At 33.9% G+C, this 25,561-nt stretch overlaps 1 protein-coding gene across 9 annotated transcripts; it reads left to right on the forward strand.

The window, feature by feature from the left end:
- Positions 1 to 489: 489 nt before the first annotated feature.
- LOC143248875 (clotting factor B-like) lies at positions 490 to 25,078 on the forward strand. 9 transcript variants are annotated; one of them, XR_013027244.1, is made up of 7 exons: positions 490 to 573; positions 723 to 817; positions 5,571 to 5,702; positions 8,925 to 9,215; positions 10,056 to 10,249; positions 16,644 to 16,759; positions 24,400 to 24,536. XR_013027244.1 is itself a non-coding variant. In XM_076497746.1 (5 exons), the coding sequence occupies exons 2-4, from the start codon at positions 5,594 to 5,596 to the stop codon at positions 10,199 to 10,201; spliced, it is 546 nt and encodes a 181-aa protein (XP_076353861.1). In that variant the 5' UTR covers positions 500 to 817; positions 5,571 to 5,593; the 3' UTR covers positions 10,202 to 10,249; positions 24,400 to 24,521. The 9 variants fall into 9 exon arrangements, 4 of the variants coding, with proteins under 4 accessions (XP_076353861.1, XP_076353860.1, XP_076353859.1 ...); XR_013027245.1 differs by having other exon boundaries at positions 500 to 817; positions 10,056 to 10,254; XR_013027241.1 differs by having other exon boundaries at positions 500 to 817.
- Positions 25,079 to 25,561: the final 483 nt, after the last annotated feature.

A 25,561-nucleotide genomic window follows, 5' to 3' on the forward strand; every position in this document is an offset into this window, starting at 1 on the left:
TTGTTGAATAGCACACTAATTAACAATTATTGACATTTGTTGAATAGCACATTAATTAACCATTATTGACATTTGTTGAATAGCACACTAATTAACAATTATTGACATTTGTTGAATAGCACACTAATTAACCATTATTGACATTTGTTGAATAGCACACTAATTAACAATTATTGACATTTGCTGAACAGCACATTATTAATTAACCATTATTGACATTTGTTGAAGAGTACACTAATCAACTATTAGGGGCACATCTGTATATCTGAGGACTCACTTCGCCAAAAATCTGGTTTCGATACTAGTGGTGAGCAGATCACAGATAGCCCATTGCGTAGCTTTGTGTTGAATTTTAAACAAACAAACAAATATTTCATAGTTATCAAATCCAGGACTTTCGTTGGTTTACGCCTTTTTTTTTTCTCCCATGAATTGCAAAGCGTGAAACAGGTTTTGTAAGTAGAGTTTTTGTGTAATAAACTGTTACGTTAGTAATAGTAAGAAGATAGTCTGTGGAGTGGAAAAGCTGTTCTGTAGTTACAATATAAACTGTACTTATCGTCCTGTAGCTCAGTAAGTCTGTATTGATACTAAACATATCTAGTTATATATCTTGTACCTTTTATCTTTAATCTCAACATAATTTTTCATCGACGATAACGTGATAAGTTATTCTCAGTGGTCACGGTATTAAAGTTACTTCATCCTGTACTTTCTTCCAGGGAAAATACCACGTGATCAGGTGTGTTGCCAGACTGGTGAAGTAAAATGTGTTAACTAACTTTCTGTAGCTTCTTCTTGGTGGTCAAAGTAATAGGTAATATTTTCATCATAGTTCATCCTAGGTTAACGGTAAAGTATAATTAACTGTGAAGTATGCTTTATGTTATCATTCGTAAGGAATCTTTAGTTTTGTGCGTCCATCTTACGATATTTATTTTACTTTCATCTTGGAAGTCTTTTTTTTTTTTTAACATATTTGTGTGTGTGCTTTATTACAGCATAGTCACCTGGAGCTATCTGCTTAGTCTACCGAGGGAATCGAACCCCTGGTTTTAGCGTTCTAAGTCCGTAGACTTACAGCTGGACCAGTGGGAGACTTCAACTTATTTGTTTGTTTTTTGAATTTCGCGCAAAGCTACTCAAGGACTATTTGCGCTAGCCGTCCCTAATTTAGCAGTGTAAGACTAGAGGGGAGGTAGCTAGTCATCACCTCTCACCGCCACCACCAACTCATAGGCTATTCTTTTACCAACGAATAGTGGGATTGACCGTAACATTATAACACCCCCACTGCTGAAATGAAAGGGAGTGCCTTTACTACTTGGCCATGCCGGGCCTCAACGTATTTAGCAAGGGACTAAGTGCTTTGAATAAAATAACATTAATATTAGGTTAGTGGTAATAATCTTCGATATTTTTCGTACTGATGTGATGTGCCACAACTGCAACACAGATAAAACTTTCAATGAACATGAAACTGAGGGTTTAAAACAATGAAATGAGAAGAAAATTTGAATATCGTATTTTTGTTTTTACTGTTCAATAAATTTGAGACTTGCTTTACTTAAAATTAACTAGAGATTTTTCTGTATAGCAGGAAAGAAAAATATGTGTAACTGTAGGTTTATTGTCACATGTATTTTGTTAAATTTTAGCGGCATCGCATTACACATTGATCCATATTAAAAATACGGAAAATGTGAAATTATACTTTATTTTTTAAAGTTTAAATATATTAAAGGTATGACATTTTTCATTAAACATTTATATGCATTGAGGAACTATAAGTCGAACTTTATGAGTTACAAAGGAGTGTTTTAATTGAACAGCGCGTTATTGTTAATAGTTCTTATGTTAAAGAATAGGTAAGTTAGAAAAGTATTGAAAATAAGATACTGAAACTACACATGTTTATTTGTTGCGAGGTGAGCAAAGCCTCTGTTTAAGTACATTTTAAATATTTAAATTTATTTATCCTTCATTTAATTATATATTAGTGGCTAACGTAGTCGTAGAACGCCCCGGGAAGACAGGGGAAGAGCTAAACGTCGTCACCTTTGGTTCTACTAGCAACTAAACTCGGGAGGTGTTTGTATAATATGAAAAATAGCACAACCGGAAACCTGATTACGGCCAGATAGCAGATTCAACTTCAGCGACACTCAAAATCTACTTTTATACCTCTATCATTCTCCGGCGACGTTCCAAGGGCGACTTATCCCCCTTTTGTATTCTCTCTGAGGGCGAGAACTGCACCATATAAATAAGGACACTTCCCGGGCCACCTGATATCCAGCATGAAAGCCTCAAGTACAAACTTCTTCAATTGAATATCCAGCTAACCTTAACAAGATGGATCTTAAGTTTCTTAGATAACAGAACAGCTAAAGTAAAGATCAACATCTCACACCGTCCACCTATCGGCAGGCGTTACTTAAGAATCTGTACTAAGCCCCTTTTTATATCATGTATGATGATGACATTCCATTCTCAAAGTTAACGTGTACCAATGCCTCTCAATACGCCGACGATACAGCAGTATGCAGCGTGTCACGTGAACCTCTGCTAGCGACCTCGAAAGTTCAAAAGTGTAGCACTTAATCCACCCAAAACTCAAGCCATAACCTTTAAGCGAAAAATCACCAGGAAAAATAAATGTATTCCAAAAGTCAAACTTAAAATGATGAACACAGAGCTTCAATTTTCCCCTGCCATAATCCCTAGACATTCAACAGAAAACTAACATGGACCGATCATTTTAAAAACATTCTCGCATAAGTCTACAAACGAATATTCTATTTAACATGAATCAGTAGCATTGTCAAGGGCTGCAGATCCAAAATTTTCCTAATCATATAAAAGGTCGAATGCGGGAACATGATTACAACAAATGTATCTCTTAAACACCTGAGGAACTTGCAACAAGCTCAAAATCTCGCTATTCGCCAAGCCTATCGTCTCTCCGTATACATACCGCTCGCATACCTCGTAAAAGCAAGCAATATCCCCGCCCTCAAGAAAAGAATCATCTTCTTAGCATCACGATACTACAACAAGGCATGTAACCGTACCCAACTAACAAAACAATTTCCAGAACTAGCTACCACCCTGCGCACATGGCAGCGACACCTACTTCCCTACAACTTTATTCACGCCCTGAAGTAAAATTCGGTCTCTAACTATACAGGTCATTTAGCTTTCAGCGTTGGACATTGGTAGGGTGTTCTATCAGTGCAAGTGGGTTTTATGGTGGGTACTCCCGTTCCCCCCCCCCATCAAATTCTGTTTCATTGGATCTAATGTATCCCAGCCCCGAAAAGATGCCCGTCTTTTAGTACTAAACTCTCGTGAATCTCAGAACTTGAATGTAAACAGCGTTGATGCACTGCTTCTGCATATTCTCGCGCGTTCCGTCGTGTCTCCAACTGCTTGTTTGTTTGTTTTGAATTTTGCGCAAAGCTACACGAGGGCTATCTGCGCTAGCCGTCCCTAATTAGCAGTGTAAGACTAGAGGGAAGGCAGCTAGTCATCACGACCAACCGCCAATTCTTGGGCTACTCTTTTACCAACGAATAGTGGGATTGACCTCACATTATAACGCCTCCACGGCTGAACGGGCGAATATGTTCGGTGCGACGGGGATTTGAACCCGCGACCCTCAAATTACGAGTCGAACGCCTTAACCCATCTGGCCATGCTGGTCTTGTCTTCAACTACGCCTCCAGCGAAGATCTCAATACGACTCCAACTTCCCCGTTCTTTCCCGCTCGCCGAGCCATTTTCACAGCTTTGATCGACTCGCACCACAAAGACCATAAAAAGATAACACGACAACCAAGAAATTATTACTACTACTCTCCAGTTCAGTTAACCAATCTCAGATTACTTTCTAAACTAACATCAGCTGCGTGGGGGGTGAAGAGAAACAAGAGTTTGTGACCGCCCTGGAGAAACGATTATAATTTAACCTAAATACCTATCAAGGAATTGACCGCCTGAAGTCAGGTAAAGTTCTTCAGTCAAGTCATGTCATGGACGGGGCAAGAAGAACGTCACTGCCACCGGCCCTGAGTGCTTTCTAACGTCTACCTTGATCCAATTGGACACTTCTATCCGCACTTCTCTGAAACAACTACAACCTTAAATGTTAATCGAGTAGCACAAAAACAAGCCAGACTTAATATCAAAATCCAAATTCCCGATAACCACAACAAAATTCTACAACGAGCGGGGCGAAAGGGGATATTAATATCCCTAAACGCCCAAGTTGGGAAAGTTTACCTTCCGTTAAAATTAAATTACTGCCACGGAATTTTCTTTTCCTTTTTTTTTTTTCTAGAGTCATGTCAGCTTTGGCCTTGCTTACTCCTTCACTGTGGCGCAGATAGCCCTCGTGAAGTTTTGCGCGAACTTCAAAACAAACCAAACCTACCTTAACTGTAGGAGTTATTTGGGCATATGTCCAGCATACATACCAAACTTCAATTGGATGCTATACGAAACTTATTAAGGAAATACTGCAATTCTTTCCTTTGTTTTACAACATTATGTTGAAGTTGTGACGTATAAGTTGAGAGAAATTGTACACTTACGTCTTGTATAATTTCGTTTGAAAATACCAATAGACTACAATTAAATGGCTTTATATTAATTCTGACGTCGCGTATGTTCGGAATATGTCCACCACTTTAAGCATTGATAATTTCGAATGCTTGGAAAACTTTTAGATTGCACAACACGTTAAAACTTGTTTCAAACATTTGTCATATATACTAGAAAAATATCTACATGGACCGAACGTAACCCTGAGGTTAGCCCACTCCACTCTTTAGTCGAGTTTCTTTGAAAATAAAGATCGTTTTTTTTACTTGGGGTGTTGTGCATGTACAACCATAAATAGCTAAATGATCCATTGTCATGTCCCCCGCAAGGACAGCGGTAAGTATGTGGATTTACAACATTAAAATAAGGTGTTCGATCCCTCTCGGTGGACACAGCACCTAACCCGATGTGGTTTTGCTATAAAAAAACACACACACCCATTGTTCATATATTATTTTATGTAATGTTTTGATTAAACAAAAAGTAAATCATAGAATGAGTAGTGTTATCCTAAGTTTGAAACTCATTTTGTAACAGATTAGAGTTATTCACTAATTTTTATTTTGTTATTGTTATGAATTGTACAGGTGGAACATATCGTGTTTCGTCCTTGTTGAAGAACTATAAACTGAAACGTCTATATTTAGAGAACATTTCCTATCGTTTAAAATTCTCAATTAATATATTAATGTGATAACTAACCAACAGTAACTGCCGCAGTGCTGTTAACACAAGACTTGCTTTGTACATATATGAGGCCCATCCTTGTAAAGCTTAAACTGATGGCGTGTTGGTTAGGCCGATAATACCCATCACACTTCCTTGAAGTCTAATTGGGTGTTCATACTTAACTATATTATGAATAAGTTCTTATTAATAATGTTAAAATCGTTTTTCTTTTTTTGAAATTTGAGAAAATGTTTTATTCTTGTTAAATTATTTAACCTTTTAATTTTCGTTTTTAGAATACTATTATTTAAATAACACTATGAAGAACCATTTTTGTCTGTGTTTATTTACACCCCAAATATGGACAGTATTGAGTTTAGAGAATCCAAATAGACCCGTGAGGTTAAGTCCAGGAGAAAGTAATATAGGTAAAGTATAATACTTGTTTATTGTTACAAATTTGTCATTACTAGTTCAAGCAACAATTATTTACAATCGTAGTAAGGTCAAAGATGAAAGTGCTTGTATTTTAAAATGTGTCTTTATTTGGCACTATTAGTGATATTTAATAAAACTGTTACGCTGATGTGTCACATCTTGATACGTTAAGAAGGTCGAGTCTACCATTCTTCATAACCTTGGTACAGTTTATTGGATTGGAAGATAGAGAAGAACTATAGTGTAGCTGATCCAGTGTAGCTTTGTACACATCGGAAGTAACGACGGAAGTTAGTAATCGCTGAAAAATAAGTCTTATTTCAATTTGTGAATAATTCTTTCAAAAGGTATATTAGTTTATTAACGATGTTAAACTAAAATATGTTATAACAGTAGTATCTTGAGACACTAACGTGTTTATTGTAAGAGGAAAACTTCGAGGGGTACAGATAACTTGCATGTTGTTCATCACAATGTTGATAAGTGTTTCTGGACGAATTGTAACACAACATGTAAACAAATAAACAAACTGATATTTGTGTAGGTGTTGTGAATTAAACTATGAAAATAATTTCTCCTGAAATATAGTTATAAAGATGGTATAATGAAAGTATGAACTAGTAACCCTGACTAGACTGCAGTTACTCTAATTGTTGATAGTTGGAATATTCTATTAAAGTTTGTATTGTTGATAGTTGGACTATTCTATTAAAGTTTGTATTGTTGATAGTTGGACTATTCTATTAAAGTTTTTATTGTTGATAGTTGGACTATTCTATTAAAGTTTGTATTGTTGATAGTTCTACTATTCTATTAGTTTGTATTGTTGATAGTTCTACTATTCTATTAGTTTGTATTGTTGATAGTTCTACAATTCTATTAAAGTTTGTATTGTTGATAGTTCTAGTATTCTATTAAAGGTTGTACTGTTGATTGTTCTACTATTCTAGTAAAGGTTGTATTGTTGATAGTTGGACTATTCTAGTAAAGTTTGTATTGTTGATAGTTGGACTATTCTAGTAAAGTTTGTATTGTTGATAGTTGGACTATTCTAGTAAAGGTTGTATTGTTGATAGTTGGACTGTTCTATTAAAGTTTGTATTGTTGATAGTTGGACTATTCTATTAAAGTTTTTATTGTTGATAGTTGGACTATTCTATTAAAGTTTGTATTGTTGATAGTTCTACTATTCTATTAGTTTGTATTGTTGATAGTTCTACTATTCTATTAAAGTTTGTATTGTTGATAGTTCTACAATTCTATTAAAGTTTGTATTGTTGATAGTTCTACTATTCTATTAAAGGTTGTACTGTTGATAGTTCTACTATTCTAGTAAAGGTTGTATTGTTGATAGTTGGACTATTCTAGTAAAGTTTGTATTGTTGATAGTTGGACTATTCTAGTAAAGTTTGTATTGTTGATAGTTGGACTATTCTAGTAAAGGTTGTATTGTTGATAGTTGGACTGTTCTATTAAAGTTTGTATTGTTGATAGTTGGACTATTCTATTAAAGTTTGTATTGTTGATAGTTGGACTATACTAGTAATGTTTGTATTGTTGATAGTTGGACTATTCTAGTAAAGTTTGTATTGTTGATAGTTGGACTATACTATGAAAGCTTGTATTGTTGATAGTTGGACTATACTATGTAAGCTTGTATTGTTGATAGTTGGAGTATGTTATAAAATATTATATTGTTGCTAGCTTGTACTGATTATAGTTGGACTATTTTATTTAATTTGGTATTGTTGATACTTTGAACTATTCTACGAAAGCTTGTATTGTTGATAGTTCTATTATTCTATTAAAGTTTGTATTCAGTGATGTCAAGAAAACCCACTTGTAGAGAATTATATATGAAAAATCGGCTCGTTTGGGTTGAGAAAACATTTTACGTAGAAGAGCAAACAACGTTTCGACCTTCTTCGGTTATCGTCAGGTTCACAAAGAAAGAAAGAGGTAACTGACCGGAAGCTGACCACATGTTTGGAAGGGATTGTGTAACCGAGTGTCGGAATGTAGAGGGCGGTGTTAGATGTTTGAATATATAATTTTATATTATTTATTTTATTGTATTTAATATAGGTATAAAGGTGTTCCTTTGTATAGGTATATTTTGGGTTTAAGTTGTTGTATAAGTAAGGCTTCTTTAATTTTGCCTTTGTTTATGTTTGTTTCTTTATTTAGTATTTGAGTGTTTTCTATGGTTATGATGTGTTTATTTGACTTACAGTGTTTGAAAACGTGTGAAGGTGACTTTTTTTATTTTCTTTGAATCTGGTTTCCATATTTCTACTTGTTTCTCCAATATAGAAGTCGTGGCAGTTATCACATTGTATTTTATAAATAATGTTGGTGTGGTGTTTGTCAGTGCAGTTTTTACATAGTGTAGACCTCAGTTTTGTGCCTGGTTTTTGAATAAATTTGGTATTAATTGGAATGTTATATTTTGTTACTAGTTTTTGCCAAATGTCGGTTATTTGTTTGCTGATGTCGGGAATATATGGTATACAGCAGTATATGGTTTCGAGATTTTTTGATTCGTGAGATATATTTACTTTTGTTGTTTGATTTTTATATGAACAAGTAAGTGAGTTTTGAGCAACAATGTCTATATGGGTTATATTTTCATGCTATGTTCAGAATACACAGAGTATCAATCTAATAACCCGGGCTATTAGAATGATACTTTTGCATCAGTTATATTAACTAAGGAAAATACCCGACTTCACTTGGGTATTTTCCTTAGTTAATAAAATTGGTGCAAAAATGATTACTTAGGTGGCATTCACAATAATCATCATTAAGTTTTCGTTTTGTTTTAATAACAGAAAATATATGTTCCATTTTATTTTTATGCATAGTTTAGCTTCTTTCCAGATTTTATAATAAATAGGTATCGTTTCTGCAGTAAAGTACATCTGATTTCAAGAAGTCATTAAGCAAAATTAGAATGTTTTAAAGTAATATATTTCGAAAAACCTATACGTTTTAATAAAATAAAATATTGGGGAAATCAAAATAAATAAATTAACAAAAAAACATTGCCTTTGAAGTAAAATGTCAAGAATTTTAGCAATATCAAAGATAAAATAAACGAAATGTAAAATGTAAATAATCATACACAATTTGTGCAGGTAGGAATTAATTGGATAAAATCTACGTTATCTGTATAATAAATTATAGATTTTCTTTTTACTTCTGAATTTCAGGAAAGTCTACTTTGGACAGATCTGTCTTGACGTACCTTAGAAGTGGTATCTCCTTTCCAGAAAATGAGGATAACTCTGCTGATGATTTGTGTACAACACCCAAGAATAAGAAAGGACACTGTAAAAGCCTTCCTGACTGTCCTGCAGTATTATCTAACATATATAAAGAATATCCTACGATATGTAAATGGAATGGTTTAAACCCAGATGTTTGCTGCCTTGATGTTTCACCGTTTGAAGGCGTTACAGAACCTATCATGCCAAATAAAGGTCCAGACCTTACTCTTCCAGGTGAGGGGATTATTTTAATTATTAAAGTGGTTTATTTTATAACATAGATAAACCGTGGATTAATAACATAAAATGCGTTTTAGAATAGTTTGTAAGATTTGTAAATTTGTGAAAATAATGATACCTGAAGACGATAGGTTCCAAATTTTTGCAATACAAATGAAACAGAGAACAGTTGTGTATGTTCAGTAACCATATTTTACACTGTCCCACAGGTTTTGTACAATATACCCAAATAATGAAATAATTAAAATATCCATCCAGCTTTAGTTTGATCTATAGCACTCTATACTAACTCTTCATGCTTTAATTTATTTCGACAACTTACATTTTTTAGATTGATGGAAGTGATTAATTCTGATGATTTATTCTAGGCTTCGTATTAACAATCATCAAACTCTTTATATTCATCATCACAATGTATTACATTCCAAATATATCGTGTAATACTTGAAAGGTTCCGAAGTTTACATTATGTATATTATGTTTCAACAACAAATATGTCTTGATTACAAAAAAGCATAACGACTTATCTTGTTGTGCGTTAACAATTAGAGCGTTAACGGGTTTCAAACAGCATAAATTACTACGAACGTAAATATCTACAAATATTTACACATGCATAAGAAAATATTTAAACAGTTGTAATGACAAACAAACATGTATAACGCTGTAAAGCTCGCGGTGGAATATACATAAAGAACAGAGAATAACAAGATGTGAAACAATATTTTACTTGTCCAAACCACCTTGGTCTTTGCATAACAACTGTTATTATTATAAATTTTCTAATATATTTAGTGTAAGATGTTGTTCAAAAGACCTGTATTGTTACATTAGGCTGTGGTATACGTGGAAAGAATCCGAAACAACCATCTTTGTTCTTGAGACAGCTTCAACCATCTAGGGCTGAACATACGACCAGAAAGAAGCAAGCCAGCTTGGAACCAAATACGTTTAAAAAGGAAAAATTTGTAAACGTGTGATTAGTTGTTGGTGGAGAGGAAGCGTTTCGTAATTCTTGGCCATGGATGGTAATGTAATCACGAAAATAATTTTCCATATAGTTTTTACCAGCCTTAGAACTGTTTGGTAATTTTGTTACTTGAACACTATCTATAAATTATATTTAGCAGTTGCTAAAATGGCATACGCCACTGTTAAGTTCATGGTTTTAGTAAATTATATTTTGAAGTGTTATGTTTCCCATACGTACTTTTAATAGATCTCTTCTAGACATGATGACTATATAAACAAGCAAAACTACATATAACCATCATCGTACGAAGTGTCTAAATGTTCAATGTTATAGTTTGCACCTTGTATTGGTACTTTTGCCTTAGATGTAAACCCCCTCTCCAGCACCTAAGGGAAAAGACTCACAGCTTTGGGTTTTGATACTTCCTTGGGTAGAACACAGCTAGCCAGATATATGGTAATAAACGAACGAATACTGCATTTGAAATAACTTTGAGCGTTCCTTCATAGACAGTAGCTGTACATGGAATTAAAATGCATGCTTGGGCCAGAAAATAATCTCAGAATTTCTTAATGCTAAATTAGAATCTCACCACGTAATTCACGAAACTTAATTTATCAGGTTAACTACCCTTATTGTGAAAAATGACTATGGGTTCTTCAATGATATGATTGCAAACACATGTGAAAGATTATATGTAAATTTCAGGAAACCGCAGTAATCAAGGGTACTGAAATATGCCTTAAGTAAGTGGACATATTAATTTATTTAAATTGTCTTCAGATTCTATTTAGGTTCTCTATCTCGCCATACTTACTCAGAAAACCTACCCACAGATTTAACAGGATAGTAATTTCCCAGAAAATATATAACACTCGTCATATTTTTCCACCATCACTGAGCCACCTTGTCTCTATTGTGCATTATTTTCCCTTCCTTGTAGAGCTAACACATTTTCATTTACTAACTCGTCTCTTTATGTGTTAGAAGTCAACTTTAACCTGTAACTCTATAACTACTTGATTCAGTGTTTTACAACTGGATGGTTCTTCTTATTTTTTAGTAATTCTCTTCGCCAGCAAATTGACATTATTACCAAGCTGAAGGTAACTAATAAATAGATAACTAATATTTGACTGTGCTATATTGTCTAAATTAACTATGCACACCATCCATTTTGCCTTAACCCCTTTAAGTAATATTTTTCATTTAACTTTGTTCATCAAATTTGCCTTTGCGCCATTTCAAATTTTTGATGTATATGTGGTGCACCAATTGTAATTATGAATTTGTACAGTTATTTCGAACGTCCGGTCTCAAATGAGTATTAATTCCTTTTCGTCTTGGAACTTGATGTTCACTTTCCAACATAACATATCCTAGTATAATGAAAAATTCATTATTTCAATTAGAAATCCCAGAAGAGGGACTGCCACATCCTCATCAGTCTTTATTGTGTTACTTTCTCTTTCATGCTACTGTATTAAGGGCACGTAATGAATAATACTATTCACATCTCAACCAGATTTCAGCATTCCGCACCAGTTACCATTGTTTCAGTGATTATTCCTTACTCCTAGACAATAGGGGGTTCAGGCAATATTACAAGAGTCGAGGACCCTCCACTATTTTTAGAAAAAAATTCAAAAGCTGATTCATAAGCGTTTCTTGCTTCGAACAAAACCAATGCTGCTTGTACATTGACCTACACATTTTAGCAATAAGTAAAACTACACGCACTTCAGAAAGAATGCTATCTTGTTAGATAACAAATTACAAAATTATCAATAAACAATCTATGTCTATGGGATTTAACAACACTCCTTGTGAAAAACGTTCATGGGGATTAGTTATTTTGGATACGTTTGAAGTGAATGATATAAGATAGCTCACATATGCTTAATGAGGTTCATATATAAGGATTGTCTCGGCCACATAAGAGTGGTAGTGCTCTGACCCTCAAGCCATAATTTTGTGACTCGGGCTAAACGACCAAGAATTTCATCTTACACGAAAATATTGATTTGATTTGTAAGATCTCTTTGAGAGCTAGAAGGTTTTGCTCAAATATTGAAATGTTTTGAGCAGAAGTGGCCATTCCTTTAAGTAACTCCACTTGTGATTGTCTAGCTACTCGACTGGCACTTCACACCATTGCAGAACTACCATCATATTTTGTTGTAGCTTGCAGACAATAAAATATTGCCTAGAGTGAAGAATGGTTTCCATCTAGTTACTCTTCCATTGTAGTCTATTCTGTAAATATGATTATAATTTCTCGTGGAAGTAGGGTATATTTGTACATGTCCTGCTACAGTAGCAGTCATCTGATATGGACAATTTGCCACATCTTCCCTCTTTTTTTTAAATTTATGGTGTATAAGGCGAGTATAATAGAGCTCTCCACACATATATGATAAAAACTGAAAAGGTACAAATAAGAGATTTTAGTGCATTTTTCATTTCTTTAAAGGAACAGACCTCAGACTGAATTCTGAACTAAATACATCAATATCCAAAGATGGAGCAAATTCAAAGAAATTAAGTACAAGATGACTTCTCCAGTTAACTTCAAAATCCCTCTTTGTTTATTCCAAAGATGATTACAATAGCTTCTGAAGCTTTCACCCGGGTCTCTTGTAGGTAGTTTCCCTTTGAAACGAAGTTCAAAGCTCCTTGGGCATATCATCATATACGTTGGGTGGCGAAAGCCATGTACGCTATTAAAATATTTCTCCTTCGAAACAGTTCAAACTGACCAACTGAGAAACCAATGGGTTTACAAAGCATGCCTTTTCCTAGCCATAATCTTTGTTCTCTCCTGGAGATAGAGCATCTTTCAATGATTTCAGTATGATGTTATAGTTATCTGCATATCCTGCTGGCTCAGTTGCCAATGGTGCAATAACAGGCTTCAAGCAACATTTATTTTGCTGGAGATTTGGTCAATTTGGTCCTGTTTGACGACAGAGCTCAGATAACTGCTAATCCTGAAATGGTAAAGAATCTCAGTATTCCAGAGCAGAAAGAAAACCTTCATGAACTAGAGGGAAGAACTTTAACGTTGTACTACCCTTTGTAGTCCTATGTAACAAAAAAAGACTCTTAATATATTCGACATCTTAAGTTTGAGCAGGAAAGACAAATCAAAGCACTCCTGGAGAAAGACCACGCAGACTGGAAAGGGTTTTCAGAATAAAAAGAAATGCAGAAGGCAGCTGCCAGTTGAAAGTTATGAATGAGTGCATATAAAGAGGTACTGCTCTGATTCAAGCATTTAACTCTAAGGAAAAAGATTTAAAACAATACCTTCTCTAAACTGTTAAACTACTCAAGAAACAGTTCCGATTCCTAGATAAGAAAATGTGATGCCATAAGTGATATGAAATATTGCTGTATGTTTGTTATTAGAGTTATATGCTATTTAGATATGTAGTGCAATATTAAAAATTTCATTCAGTTTGGTCATGATTTTTTCAGCTTTGTTATGTTACTGAATAAAAACCATAACAACATCTATTTCGTTTGTCATTCCCTATACCGTATAATGATACTGAAATATTCAAGTTTCGTCACCTATAGAAATGCATGAATCCATCCATTATTACCCAACATCATTAGTTTAGCGAAATATGAGCAAACCTTACGCGAGATACATTTTTTTTATATTTGGATCACCCTAGAGTATAAGCTCCCATTTTCTCACGTGACTGTACCTCTATTGTCACTATTCACTGTGAACAGTAGTACTGATCAAGTAATTTTGCAATTTCTCTTTGACTGTGAAGCCTCTCTCGTTCTACAATTAAGTGAACTCGTGAAAACACAGTTAATTCATTGGATCGTTTCAGATATGGCAAGCATGTTTGTGTTATGTGGTCTCTACCTACATCCTTGTGCAAATTAATTGAAACAAATGGTCATTTACAATATCTTCAGCATGGCGACCGGTGTAGGCTCGCTGGACCCGCTGATGTCCTTTAATGGTCATTTTTTCACACAGACGGCGTCATTAGCTGTGTTTTGCAGTACGGTCGATCTATTTTTGGGATATATGAGGAAATTTTGAGGAATATTACGTCATTCAAAATTGCGTTAGAAGGGGACCAGTCAAAAAACAACTTCTTACCAACTCAATGAAGAAAAAACGGTATCAATTGGACCTGAAATACAAGAACTGGACGCAAAAACAGTAGAGCAAGGTGTTATTCAGTGACGAGACTCATTTCTTCGTATAGGGCCAAAGAAGTCAGCATGTTCGCAGATCTCCAGGTGAGATTCTCGAAGTTTCTTCTTCTTCAAGGGATGTTTTAGGGCTTTTTCAGCTACTATGGCGTCAGAGGCTTACATATCGTAGAAGATATGATGCGAGGACCACAGTACATCAAAGTTTTGCAGAGAAGAGTCGTTCCAGAATTGAAAGAGATTTCCAGATGGATCTGGCATTTTTCAGCAAGATCTGGCTCCCTGCCACACATCGAAAATTGTAAAAATTTTATGACTACAACGCAATAAAGGTGCTGGACTGGCCTGGAAAATCTCCGGACTTAAACCCTATTGAAAATCTTTGGGCGATTTGTAAAGAAAGACTTCGGGGAAAAGACTGTAATACGAAAGATAAGCTAATTGAGGCCATGATTGAGGTGTGGTACAGCGATCCAAAATTAGTAAAATTGCAGTCAACTCATGGACTCGATGCCAAAGCGGATTAATGATCTACTGAAAAATAAAGGTGATCATATAATGTATTATTTTGTGAGTAAATTTTGAATTGAAAAAAACGTAATTTTCCGTCTTGTTTCAATTAATTTGCACAAGGGTGTAGTTATACATTCCTTGTAGCTAGTAAATTGTATTTTCAGAGGTGTGTATTCACTTACTAGTAGGCTACGTACATTAGAAATGACTAACCTTGTGTATATTCAGGGCCAAACAAAGACATTTCCACAACGTTATTGCATCAATGTGTGCTCGTGCTGCGCTTAGGTAGTGGAAATGTTCGACAATTTTTACTTTTCTACTGTCATAAGTATCATAATATTTCACGGACACTAAATATAAGCGGTTTGTTTGTTTTGAAATTTCGCACAAAGCTACTCGAGGGCTATCTGTGCTAGCCGTCCCTAATTTAGCAGTGTAATACTAGAGGGAAGGCAGCTAGTCATCACCACCCACCGCCAACTCTTGGGCTACTCTTTTACCAACGAAAACTGAGATTGACCGTCACATTATAACGCCCCCACGGCTGGGAGGGCGAGCATGTTTGGCGCGACTCGGGCACGAACCCGCGACCGTCAGATTACGAAGCGCACGCCTTAACGCGCTAGACCATAAATATAAGCGGATAGCCGGAGCTTTAGTAAATATGTTTACTACTCTCCTCAGTAATTGAGATAAAATAATCGACAGCTTTATTTAAAGCTTTATTTAAAATCAGTTATCTGGATCAACTTTTCAGTCAGGTAATAAAAAGATAAATTCAAGTGTCTGGCGTCTGTAAAAGTAAATATAATTTCAGTAAGTTCTGATATTCGACTGTTGAATCAGTCTCCTTGTGCCAATACTCTCACTGTTCTAGCCATGATTTGAACTCAGCTTTATCCCATCTTATTGGTCATCTGAAGAACATAGATTCAAGGATTTCGAAATATTATGAAATAAATAAAAAAATTTGATGTATATGCACATTTTTTCTTTGTTAAAGAAAGGAAGACTAAAACATGATATTTTTCATTTCCTCTTAACATTTCTATTTGATCCGTTGTTATAACGAACAGACATTAGATTTTGACACTGTGAAATTTTGTTGTTGTTTCACATGAAAAAATAACTTACATTTAAACTATTCTTCGACCCAATTAAAATGCACATGGAAATATTTTTAAAATGCATATATAATATATTTAAGTAAATTATAAAACGTAAAAACCTCTGTTTCCTAAAGGTGGTGTTTTGAACAGTCATTATTGTCAGACCGAAATACACGGTAATAAAGTGTAACGTGTGCAGCTTTTGCGCATATGCTGTCTATTTCAGCCCATAACAGTTCTGAACGATATTAACGCTCTGTATTATTGTTGAAACGGCAAAGTCGTTCCCTGGTCACCCTCATGAGGGTTAATAATGCTAAAATGGTGCGCTCTTTCCCTGTGGTTATAACAGCACAGAAAACGAATTTTGTAACTTTGTGCTTAACAAGAATATACAGAAATGTGTTTTTCATGTAATTTGTAAGTTCCAATATATGTAATATACAACTTTATTTTGTTTTATTATAGCAAATTTTTTATTAACATTTATTCTTTTGGAGTAACAGTTTTTGCAATTTACAGTCGTTTTAGTGATAGTTTTGTTAAAAAAAACGTGGATTTTTGTGTTGAAGAGATTTAATAGATACTGTACAATGTGAATTTTCAAAAGTGATATTTTTAAATATCGTTGCATTACAGGTTGGAATCTCGCAAAAGTTTGGGTTTTCTGAACAATTTCTTTGTGGTGGTGCTCTTATTTCATCCAAATACATCATCAGCGCTGCTCATTGTTTTAAGATATCAAATAAACCTGTGTAAGTAATGACGTGACAATAGTGATTACAACAGGAACTTCGTTTTCTTATAACGTTAGTTGCATTATCAATTTTTATGGTGTAAAGAAGATTAAGAAACAAAATAATTATTATTTATATTAAAGTAAATTACAAATCAGAATTAGGGTAAGAATTAATAGCACATTATTATTTATTTATTTTAAACATCAGTAATCTAATAAATTCATTATTTATAGTTAAATAAATTACATATCAGAATTAAAGTAAGAATTAATATCAAATTAGTACTTATTTATTTTAAACGTCATTATTATTTACATTTAAGTAAATTGCAAATCATAATTAAGGTAATAATTAATAACACATTACTATTTACTTAATTTAAACACCAGTTATCTACTAAATTCAAAGTATGGAGAAAATAATGACTAGAACACAAAAACGATTTAGTTGACTAAATAAAACTTAATTAGGACATGTCTTAATAAACATAATATCGTATAGTATAAGTAAAATTAATTTTACTTATCTCTGGTGGCTCGAGTGTTATATACATTTGCTTCCTTGAAGTTTCACGAAAATGTTAACAAAGGATATTCGTTAAGGAAACAATAGATGTATAAAGGATAATTGTAAGTAATATATATCTTTTTTCTTTCTTTTGTTATTACGTCTCTTATAACCTCATTAGATACCAATTGCACATTCTTCTCTTGGAAAGGTAATAACTGAATTTTGGAAAGGTAATAATTGAATTATTTAACTGATTAAATAGTTGTCTTTGGATTCAATGCTCAATGTATATATAAAAGTGAAAATGTGCCATAATTCAGGGGTTTTTATCCCTTTTTCGAGAAAAATCCTAAAACAAGTTAGTTGTTGTACACTATAAAACAGTTTCTAGTTACCACATAAAACTTTAAGGTAATCGACCCAGCCAACTCTGGGTGATGGTTGCTAACACACACATAACGGATCATTTTTATAGTAAGACGACCATTCTTGAAGTTTCACCAAAGGTAAGACTAAGAATACTTATTTTTATTTCTGAATAATATAGGTATTGTTATTTGTATTGTTATTTTTCTTCAAAATATTGTTTCTCATATTATTAGTGGTACAAATAAACTTTCGTTGCACTGGCAGAAAATATGCTCAGAGTTAATTTAAGGGCTGATAAGTTTTATATAACGTTATATCTTAGGTTTATAATTTCTTTCAACAATTCAAAGTAAGACTCATTAATGTATGGTAACATTGGTAATAAGTAGATAGCAGTCTGAGGTTCGTATTGTTTATTTTTTACCAGTTTGCCTGAAAGGTACGTTTTGGTATGATTAAATAAATATTAATAAAATTTGTTGCAGCTGTAACTTTATGTTGAAATTATACAGAAATTATTTTTTGTGTATTTAAAATTTCCAAACGTAAATCAACAGTGTCTATGCTTATTTCTATAGTTATTTTGAACATTGTTTGACAGACACATTTATTAGATATAGTTGATAAGAATTATTAGTATCGAAAATTTGCTCTGTGATATTATTAGACTACCTTTTATTGCTGTTCTGTATATTTTATACATGTCTAGTTTTATAAGAATTGATTAAAAATAGTGGTTTCTTAATCAAGGATTTCTCATTGATTTTGGTTGGTGTGATGGTGTTCTGGTACCATTGATTACGGATCTCTATTCACCATTTTAAAATTTCTTATGTGGATGGATTCTTTAACATTCGTGTTTGTAAGCTATTTTCAATATCAGTAATTCTACAGTCATTTCTATTCTGTTGGCTTCATTAAGTGTTTGACAATAGCAAGGTAGTCGATTTCATCAGCCTGATGGCATCTTTACATTGCTTAAGGTGTTTGTCTAGGAATTTTCTATTTCTTGAATGTTTGAAGCTCTCACGTCAAGTATAGTTATCTAAGTTGGTTAGATGGCTCGTCACCTCACTTTTAGCAAGACATAAAAATGAACTTGGTTATCTGGTGGCAAGGGTTTCCTGAGACACTAATTCTGATTATGGACTGGCCATTTGCATTGGAAAACTACTAGAAAAATGCCCACTCACAGATTACTTCTAGAAATCAACAAGCTATTTACCAATATTCAAATACACCTAAAGGAAGCAAAGATCAAATAAATCTCAGAAAAACGTTCAACTTCCTCTACAAAAAAATATGCACTGTCAGGAAAAGACATGTATGAACTGTAATAAACCACATCTGTGCAAAATTAATTATTTTCAAGTAATTAAAAACTGTATAGCGGTTGTGGTAAAACAACTAATCATGATGCTGTCCAAGACCTCAGTATAGATCAATCATATTTGACAGAAGGAATGCATTTTTTCAGTTTACTTATATTTGGGCCATAATGTACAAGGGGAACTTCAGAAATCAAAACACCGTTTAACACTATTCATCTATTGACGATGAATTTAGTTTCACAAGAAGAACTGAAAAGAACCCGAATCAGAAATAACTAATTTTAAATCAGATTCAAGTCTTATTGAATAGGAATGATAAGTAGTATCATTGAATCTACAAATCATAAGAACTTGCATTCATGCCGTAGACTCAAAATGCCAGTGATAAAAGAGTTACATAAATCACATCTTATGCGAGGAAAAGCCAGTATTGATTATTTTAGAGCTTATTAATCACACATATACCTGAGCTGTTAACTATAAAAACTATAGAGCCTCCTATGAAATAGAAGAAAACAGCTTTAATAAACAAATGATTTTGTATGGAGTAAGAAACTCAAAGACTTCCATGTCAACCATCACATACATAAAAGAATTATACTAGCGATTTAACCCTAAAGATCAATCCCATTCAACATAAGAAAACAGAAGCAAAAAAAAAAAAAAAACTTGGATCAGTAGAAAGCCAAACACTAGAACAAATATATAGCCGAACTCCATGAATCTGGCAGTTGGTGAAAATTCGTTATTTGGCAAATGATTGTCATTCACAAGGCTAAACACTCAGACAAAGCCAAAGTATTTTTCTTCATATCAGATACCAAATCAATCCGTTTAAACAGAACAACATATTACTTTAATGATTGACGAATTAATCCAAGAGTTTAGTGGGTGCTAAGTTTTTTCTAAATAATATCTGACAACAGGATTTCACCAGCAATATCAAGCCCAATAAAACACTATCTCTTCTTACACTCTTGTGCAAATTAATTGAAATAAATGGCCATTTTACAATATTTTCAGCATGGCGGCCGGTGTAGGCTTACTGGACCCGCTGATTTCCTTTAATAGTCATTTTTTCACACAGACGGCGTCATTAGCTGTGTTTTGCAGTACGGTCGATCTATTTTTGGGATGTATGACGAAATTTTGAGGAATATTACGCCATTCGAAATTGCGTTAGAAGGGCAAAGAGACCAGTCAAAAAACAACTTCTTACCAACTCAATGAAGGAAATAACGGTATCAATTGGGTCTGAAATACAAGAACTGGACGCAAGAATAATGGAAGGTGTTATTCAGTGACGAGACTCATTTCTTCGTACAGGGTCAAAGAAGTCTGCATGTTCGCAGATCTCCAGGTGAGAATCTTCGAGAATCTCACATCAATCAGTTCATAAAACATCCCTTGAAGATGTTTTGGGGCTTTTTCAGCTACTATGGCGTTTGATTCCTCTCGGTGGATACAGCAGATAGCCTGATGTGGCTTTTCAATAAGAAAATATACTTTTTTGACAGACTATAGGAGAATAACTTTACTCTTTTGTAAGGAAAATACAAAATTAATAAATATCAACAATCTGAATATATAATTTTGAAATTAGGAAATTCTCTCACGTCAAAAGAGGTCAAAGTCATCCAAGAAGTGGAATCTGCACGTGAAGCATCTGAAGTGTGAAGTCTTTTAGGCCTAGCAAATTACTATGTACATTTCATACTAGATGTGTGTTAGCAGAATACACTCCATGCATGATTTAACAAACATGTTGAGCCCACAGTGAAGTATATATTGATGCCAGTAAAGGCATATGAGAATTTTCACTTCTACCTCTGTCATACTACGTGTGATAGACCATGAATACTTCTTACTTGTTTTCAATTATTGCTTAAACCCAGAAAACCTGCTACGATTGAACATTGTAATTTTGGATACAACCTAATAACAATCCAGCTAACTTCATATCACTACGTTCTATTACAAATATGGCGCACGTTATTATAGCACCGAAGTTACCAAACTTCACCTCCAAAGTCACGACACAGGAAGTAATCAAACAAGAAAGAACTAATGTTGAGACATTACAATCAGTTATTACAACTATCACTTTGACAGGATAATCCAAACATGTTGAGACACCACAATTTATTAACCTTAAGAGGAGAACATGATTAAACCTAAAAGGATCGCACATTGATTCACTTAATGCTATCACAGTGAGTACAGAAAGTTCAGTGCAGTGTATTAAATAATTTTGAATATATAAATTAGTAAGTCACGTGACGATTACAGGTGATATATAATTTCGGTGAAATGGAATATATCAGAACTACGTTTTGACATTGTTAATGTAGTTTGATGCAACAAAAGTTGATTGCTGTAGAGAAGAACATGTAATGGTTTTCTGAAGCTAAACATTCTTGAGCTGATGTTAAGGACATATAAGGCACAAAAACTATCCAATAAAACATATGTGCATCATGTTATATTGCAACAGTATGCAATATAAGCAAATAAAATCTCCATCTTGAAATGTGGTAAAGAAGATATGGGTTGACCATGGTCAGCCTTCTATTTATCTAGTTTTCAATTGTTGCATACCTCAAGCAACTAGAGAATGAAATGGGTGCTCATGCTATTCCATAAGAAGACATATCAGTCAAATCAATAAACGCAGTGTCCGTAGATTTTATTTTGACTTGACTGTTAAAACAGGTGCTGTTAAAGTGTGGTGTTCCTGCACTAGATATACTACAGACAGCAAGCATGGAGGAGTGGTGCACAAAAAAAATAACTCACGATAAAGCGTTTTAAAATATAAATTACACTGCAGAGCTGTTGGCAAGATTCCCAGTTGTCAGACAGACAATAACAATACGTGATCACATGTATTGTATTGACAGTGTTGGCTAGCTGCCTTCTCTCCAGTCTTACACTTGATTAGAAACGGCTAGCGCAGATAGCCGTCGTGTAGTTTTGGACAAATTTCCAAACAAGCAAACTCTCTAGTTTTTCACTGGTAAATCAGGAACGAATAATGCAGGTGACACACGTATAGATTTGCGCGAAGTTCACAACAGATAAACACTTCGTGTGTTGATAATGGTTGTGACATTACCAACACTTCGTGTGTTAATAATGGTTGTGACATTACCAACACTTCGTGTGTTAATAATGGTTGTGACATTACCAACACTTCGTGTGTTGATAATGGTTGTGACATTACCAACACTTCGTGTGTTAATAATGGTTGTGACATTACCTACTCTTCAACCAGTGTGTGTTTATGTATCTACGTAGCTCTTATGCTCTTCTCTCTCTCTTTTCAGTAATATCAAACTAAATCAGACCAATCTGAACAGCAGGAAGAAGAAGAACTAAGTACAGTCCAGCTTATCTTAATGTATCAACCTGTCAAGACTTCTTTCGTTATAAAAGCTACAGATGGTGCCAAAAGCGTAACGGTGCGTATTCTAAAAATATATCGAACATCTGTACGTTGATATAGAAACAGCATAATCCGTTTATTATGTGAAAGTAGTAATTATGAGCGCATGCTCAGAGAATGAGTTTTTGAAACTCAGAAATTTCTGGACTTAATGTAAAAAGTCCTTAATTCCTTTAAAATGGAGTAACAAAGTACAAAATAATAATAATTGTAGAACCTGCCGTTGTTATAAACACTCAACATCCATGAAGTAATTTTAATTCTATAGTTTCTCTTTGTATTATTCAGATATATTTGAAGCACGTCACTGTAGTTTGTTATAAAAATTGCACATCTATTTTTACAGTATAGTTTAAATTATTTTTCGTACATAATTCTTCACAAAAGTTTCACAAAGGTAGCGTTTCGTTATGGAATAAAAAACTATGAGGCTGTAAAACTAAATTATTTAACATGTGGAAAGATTCAAGACTGTTCATCTAGAAACTTAAAACTATACGCTTTAAATTAATTTCAAATATACGAGATATTTTATACGAGATATATTATACGAGAAATATACAGAGTATATGCAGAGAATATACGCGTTCAGCAAAAATGACATTTTTGTTTGTTTGTTTTGAATTTCATGCAAAGCTACACGAGAACTATCTGCGCTAGCCGTCCCTAATTTAGCAGTATAAGACTAGAGGGAAGGCAGCTGGTCATCACCACCCACCGCCAACTCTTGAGCTACTCTTTACCTACAAATAGTGGTATTGACCGTCACATATTACGCCCCCACGACTGAAAGGTCGAGCATGTTTGGTGTGAAAGGTATTCGAACCCGCGACCCTCGGATTACGAGTCGAGTGCCTTAACCATCTGGCCATGCCGGGTTCGTTTACTTTAGTACGGCAACTTCTAATGTTCCAGCACCATTGAATTCTTTCCCGAAAGTACATCTTAATTTTATGACCTGTTTTACATATACATTCAACACAGAGAATTCGCTTGCCTTGCAAGAAAAGAGACCACATCTTCTTCACTTTTGGGTAGATCCCAAATTTTCATCATATTTAGGAGGCGGATAAAAGTAGTTTAACTAAGAATACAAAAAAATGTTACACATGTTAAGTTTAATAATATTACATCTGTATTAATTTGATAAAAATAAATTAAGAAATAAAAGGCCCCCATTACTACGTAAGTACTCTTATTTTAAATGATTATTTTACTTAATTTCCAGAATTGTTGATTTACTTTAATTCATTATTAGATTACTAAAGTACTCTTCCAAATATCGGGTGAAAACCAATCAATACGTTTAAATTAGGAAAATAACAGATTTCTAATTCAGTCAGGTACTTTAATCACGTTTTAAAAACATGTCTACTTTCAAACAGTATGGGTCGGGCATGGCCATGTGGTTAAGGCGCTGAACTCGTAATCTGCGGTTTTGAATCCCTGTCATACTAAACATGCTCGACCTTTCAGTCGTGGGGGCGTAATATGTGACGGTCAATACCACTATTTGTAGGTAAAGAGTAGCTCAAGAGTTGGCGGTGGGTGGTGATGACCAGCTGCCTTCCCTCTAGTCTTATACTGCTAAATTAGGGACGGCTAGCGCAGATAGTTCTCGTGTAGCTTTGCATGAAATTCAAAACAAACAAACCAATCAAACACTGTAACGTACTTTAAATAGTTAGTACTTTTATTGTTGTTTTTACAATGCAGTAAATGGACGCTTCTTACATTCTTCATCAACACTTCTTTTTGTCTTTGTTGTATTTTAATAGATTTATTACTACAAAAATATCCACATGACATTTATAGCAAAGTGCCTGTAAGTACCCTAGTGAAACATTCTTACCAAAGTTTACGAAGTGTATTTCAAATCATTAGGTTTAATTTGAGTGAAGATTTATAAAACGTGAAGTAAAAATAAAGTATCTTTATATCAAGGTATTAAATATGATTGACTACGTGTAAATCTTTAATGTGTTTGTTTATTTTCACAGGAGGACCGAGAAGTGAAGTACTTCAAGAAGTTTCCATTCCTGTTGTGTCCAACAAGGACTGCAACAGTTCTTACTCAAAAGTACCATTGTCGAAGTATCCACAAGGTATCACTAGAGGGCAGATCTGTGCTGGATTGTCTGAAGGAGACAAAGATGCATGTCAGGTACTAATTACTTTCTTCTGAGATAAAATTATTATTTAATAACTTGTAATTTTAGTCTTCTAAGTTTACAAGTACTTTAAGATACGCTAGAATAGATACGCTGTGGTGCTGTACAATACATATCATTTTTAGTAATTCTATTTATTGTACTTTTTCAGGTGTAGATGGTCGTTGAAAAAACTTTAATAATATTTTTAGGTGCGTGATGAAATACAAAACTTACCTGAACATCAGCTATACATTTTTGTTAAGTGTAGGTGACAGCACAGAAACTAGTCGAGTGATAAAATTAAAGTTCCGGTATGCATTAAAATATTTTATATATTTTAGAATGATTCTGGAGGACCTCTAGTGCTAGAAGAAAGTGGGCGATGGGCTTTAGTGGGAATTGTGTCATTTGGAGTGAACTGTGCTGAACCAGGCTACCCTGGAGTTTACACTAGAGTTTCACACTACATAAAATGGATTGCTGCAAACACTGACTTAGGAAAACAGTGACCGTCCATCATTTGAGTGTTAGTTTCACTGTTATATTGTAGTGTTTGTCTCTTTACTTTGGAAAATAAAGCCTTCTTTCCTGATCGATTTTAATTATTTTAGTTTCTCTGTTTTATTAGAGTTATTGTGTGCAATCACGTTTTTAATTACTTTAATGTAAGCATTATTCAGTCATTCCTGAGTAACTCACTTTGACTCGTCTGATATCTTGATATCGTCTGTTATCCACAGGAAGACGTTCACTCACTTTAATCTGACTGCTTATTAAAAATTTATTTATTTATTATGATTTTTGGTGATTTTTAAACAGAAAATTAAAAAGTAATTTCTTTAATTAGAAAACAAAGAAAACCTCGAAGTCAAATGTTTTTCTTCCCTTGGGCATGGATTAACTGTGAGAACAAATTTTTATAAATTGAATATTAAAAAAAAAGTGAACTGAAACATTTGTTTGTGGGTTTTAATGTTTGATTACATTACTTGAACAATATATATAACTA

The sequence above is a fragment of the Tachypleus tridentatus genome, chromosome 4 (genome assembly GCF_004210375.1).
Source record: "Tachypleus tridentatus isolate NWPU-2018 chromosome 4, ASM421037v1, whole genome shotgun sequence".
Classification (NCBI taxonomy): domain Eukaryota; kingdom Metazoa; phylum Arthropoda; class Merostomata; order Xiphosura; family Limulidae; genus Tachypleus; species Tachypleus tridentatus.

Bases quoted from the DNA above. Each gene is read 5' to 3' on its own strand.
- LOC143248875 (XM_076497746.1), top strand. From the start codon at position 5,594: ATGAAGAACCATTTTTGTCTGTGTTTATTTACACCCCAAATATGGACA. The intron at 5,703-8,924 runs GTAAAGTATAAT...TCTGAATTTCAG, and splicing joins TCCAGGAGAAAGTAATATAG to GAAAGTCTACTTTGGACAGA. The intron at 9,216-10,055 runs GTGAGGGGATTA...TTGTTACATTAG, and splicing joins TCCAGACCTTACTCTTCCAG to GCTGTGGTATACGTGGAAAG.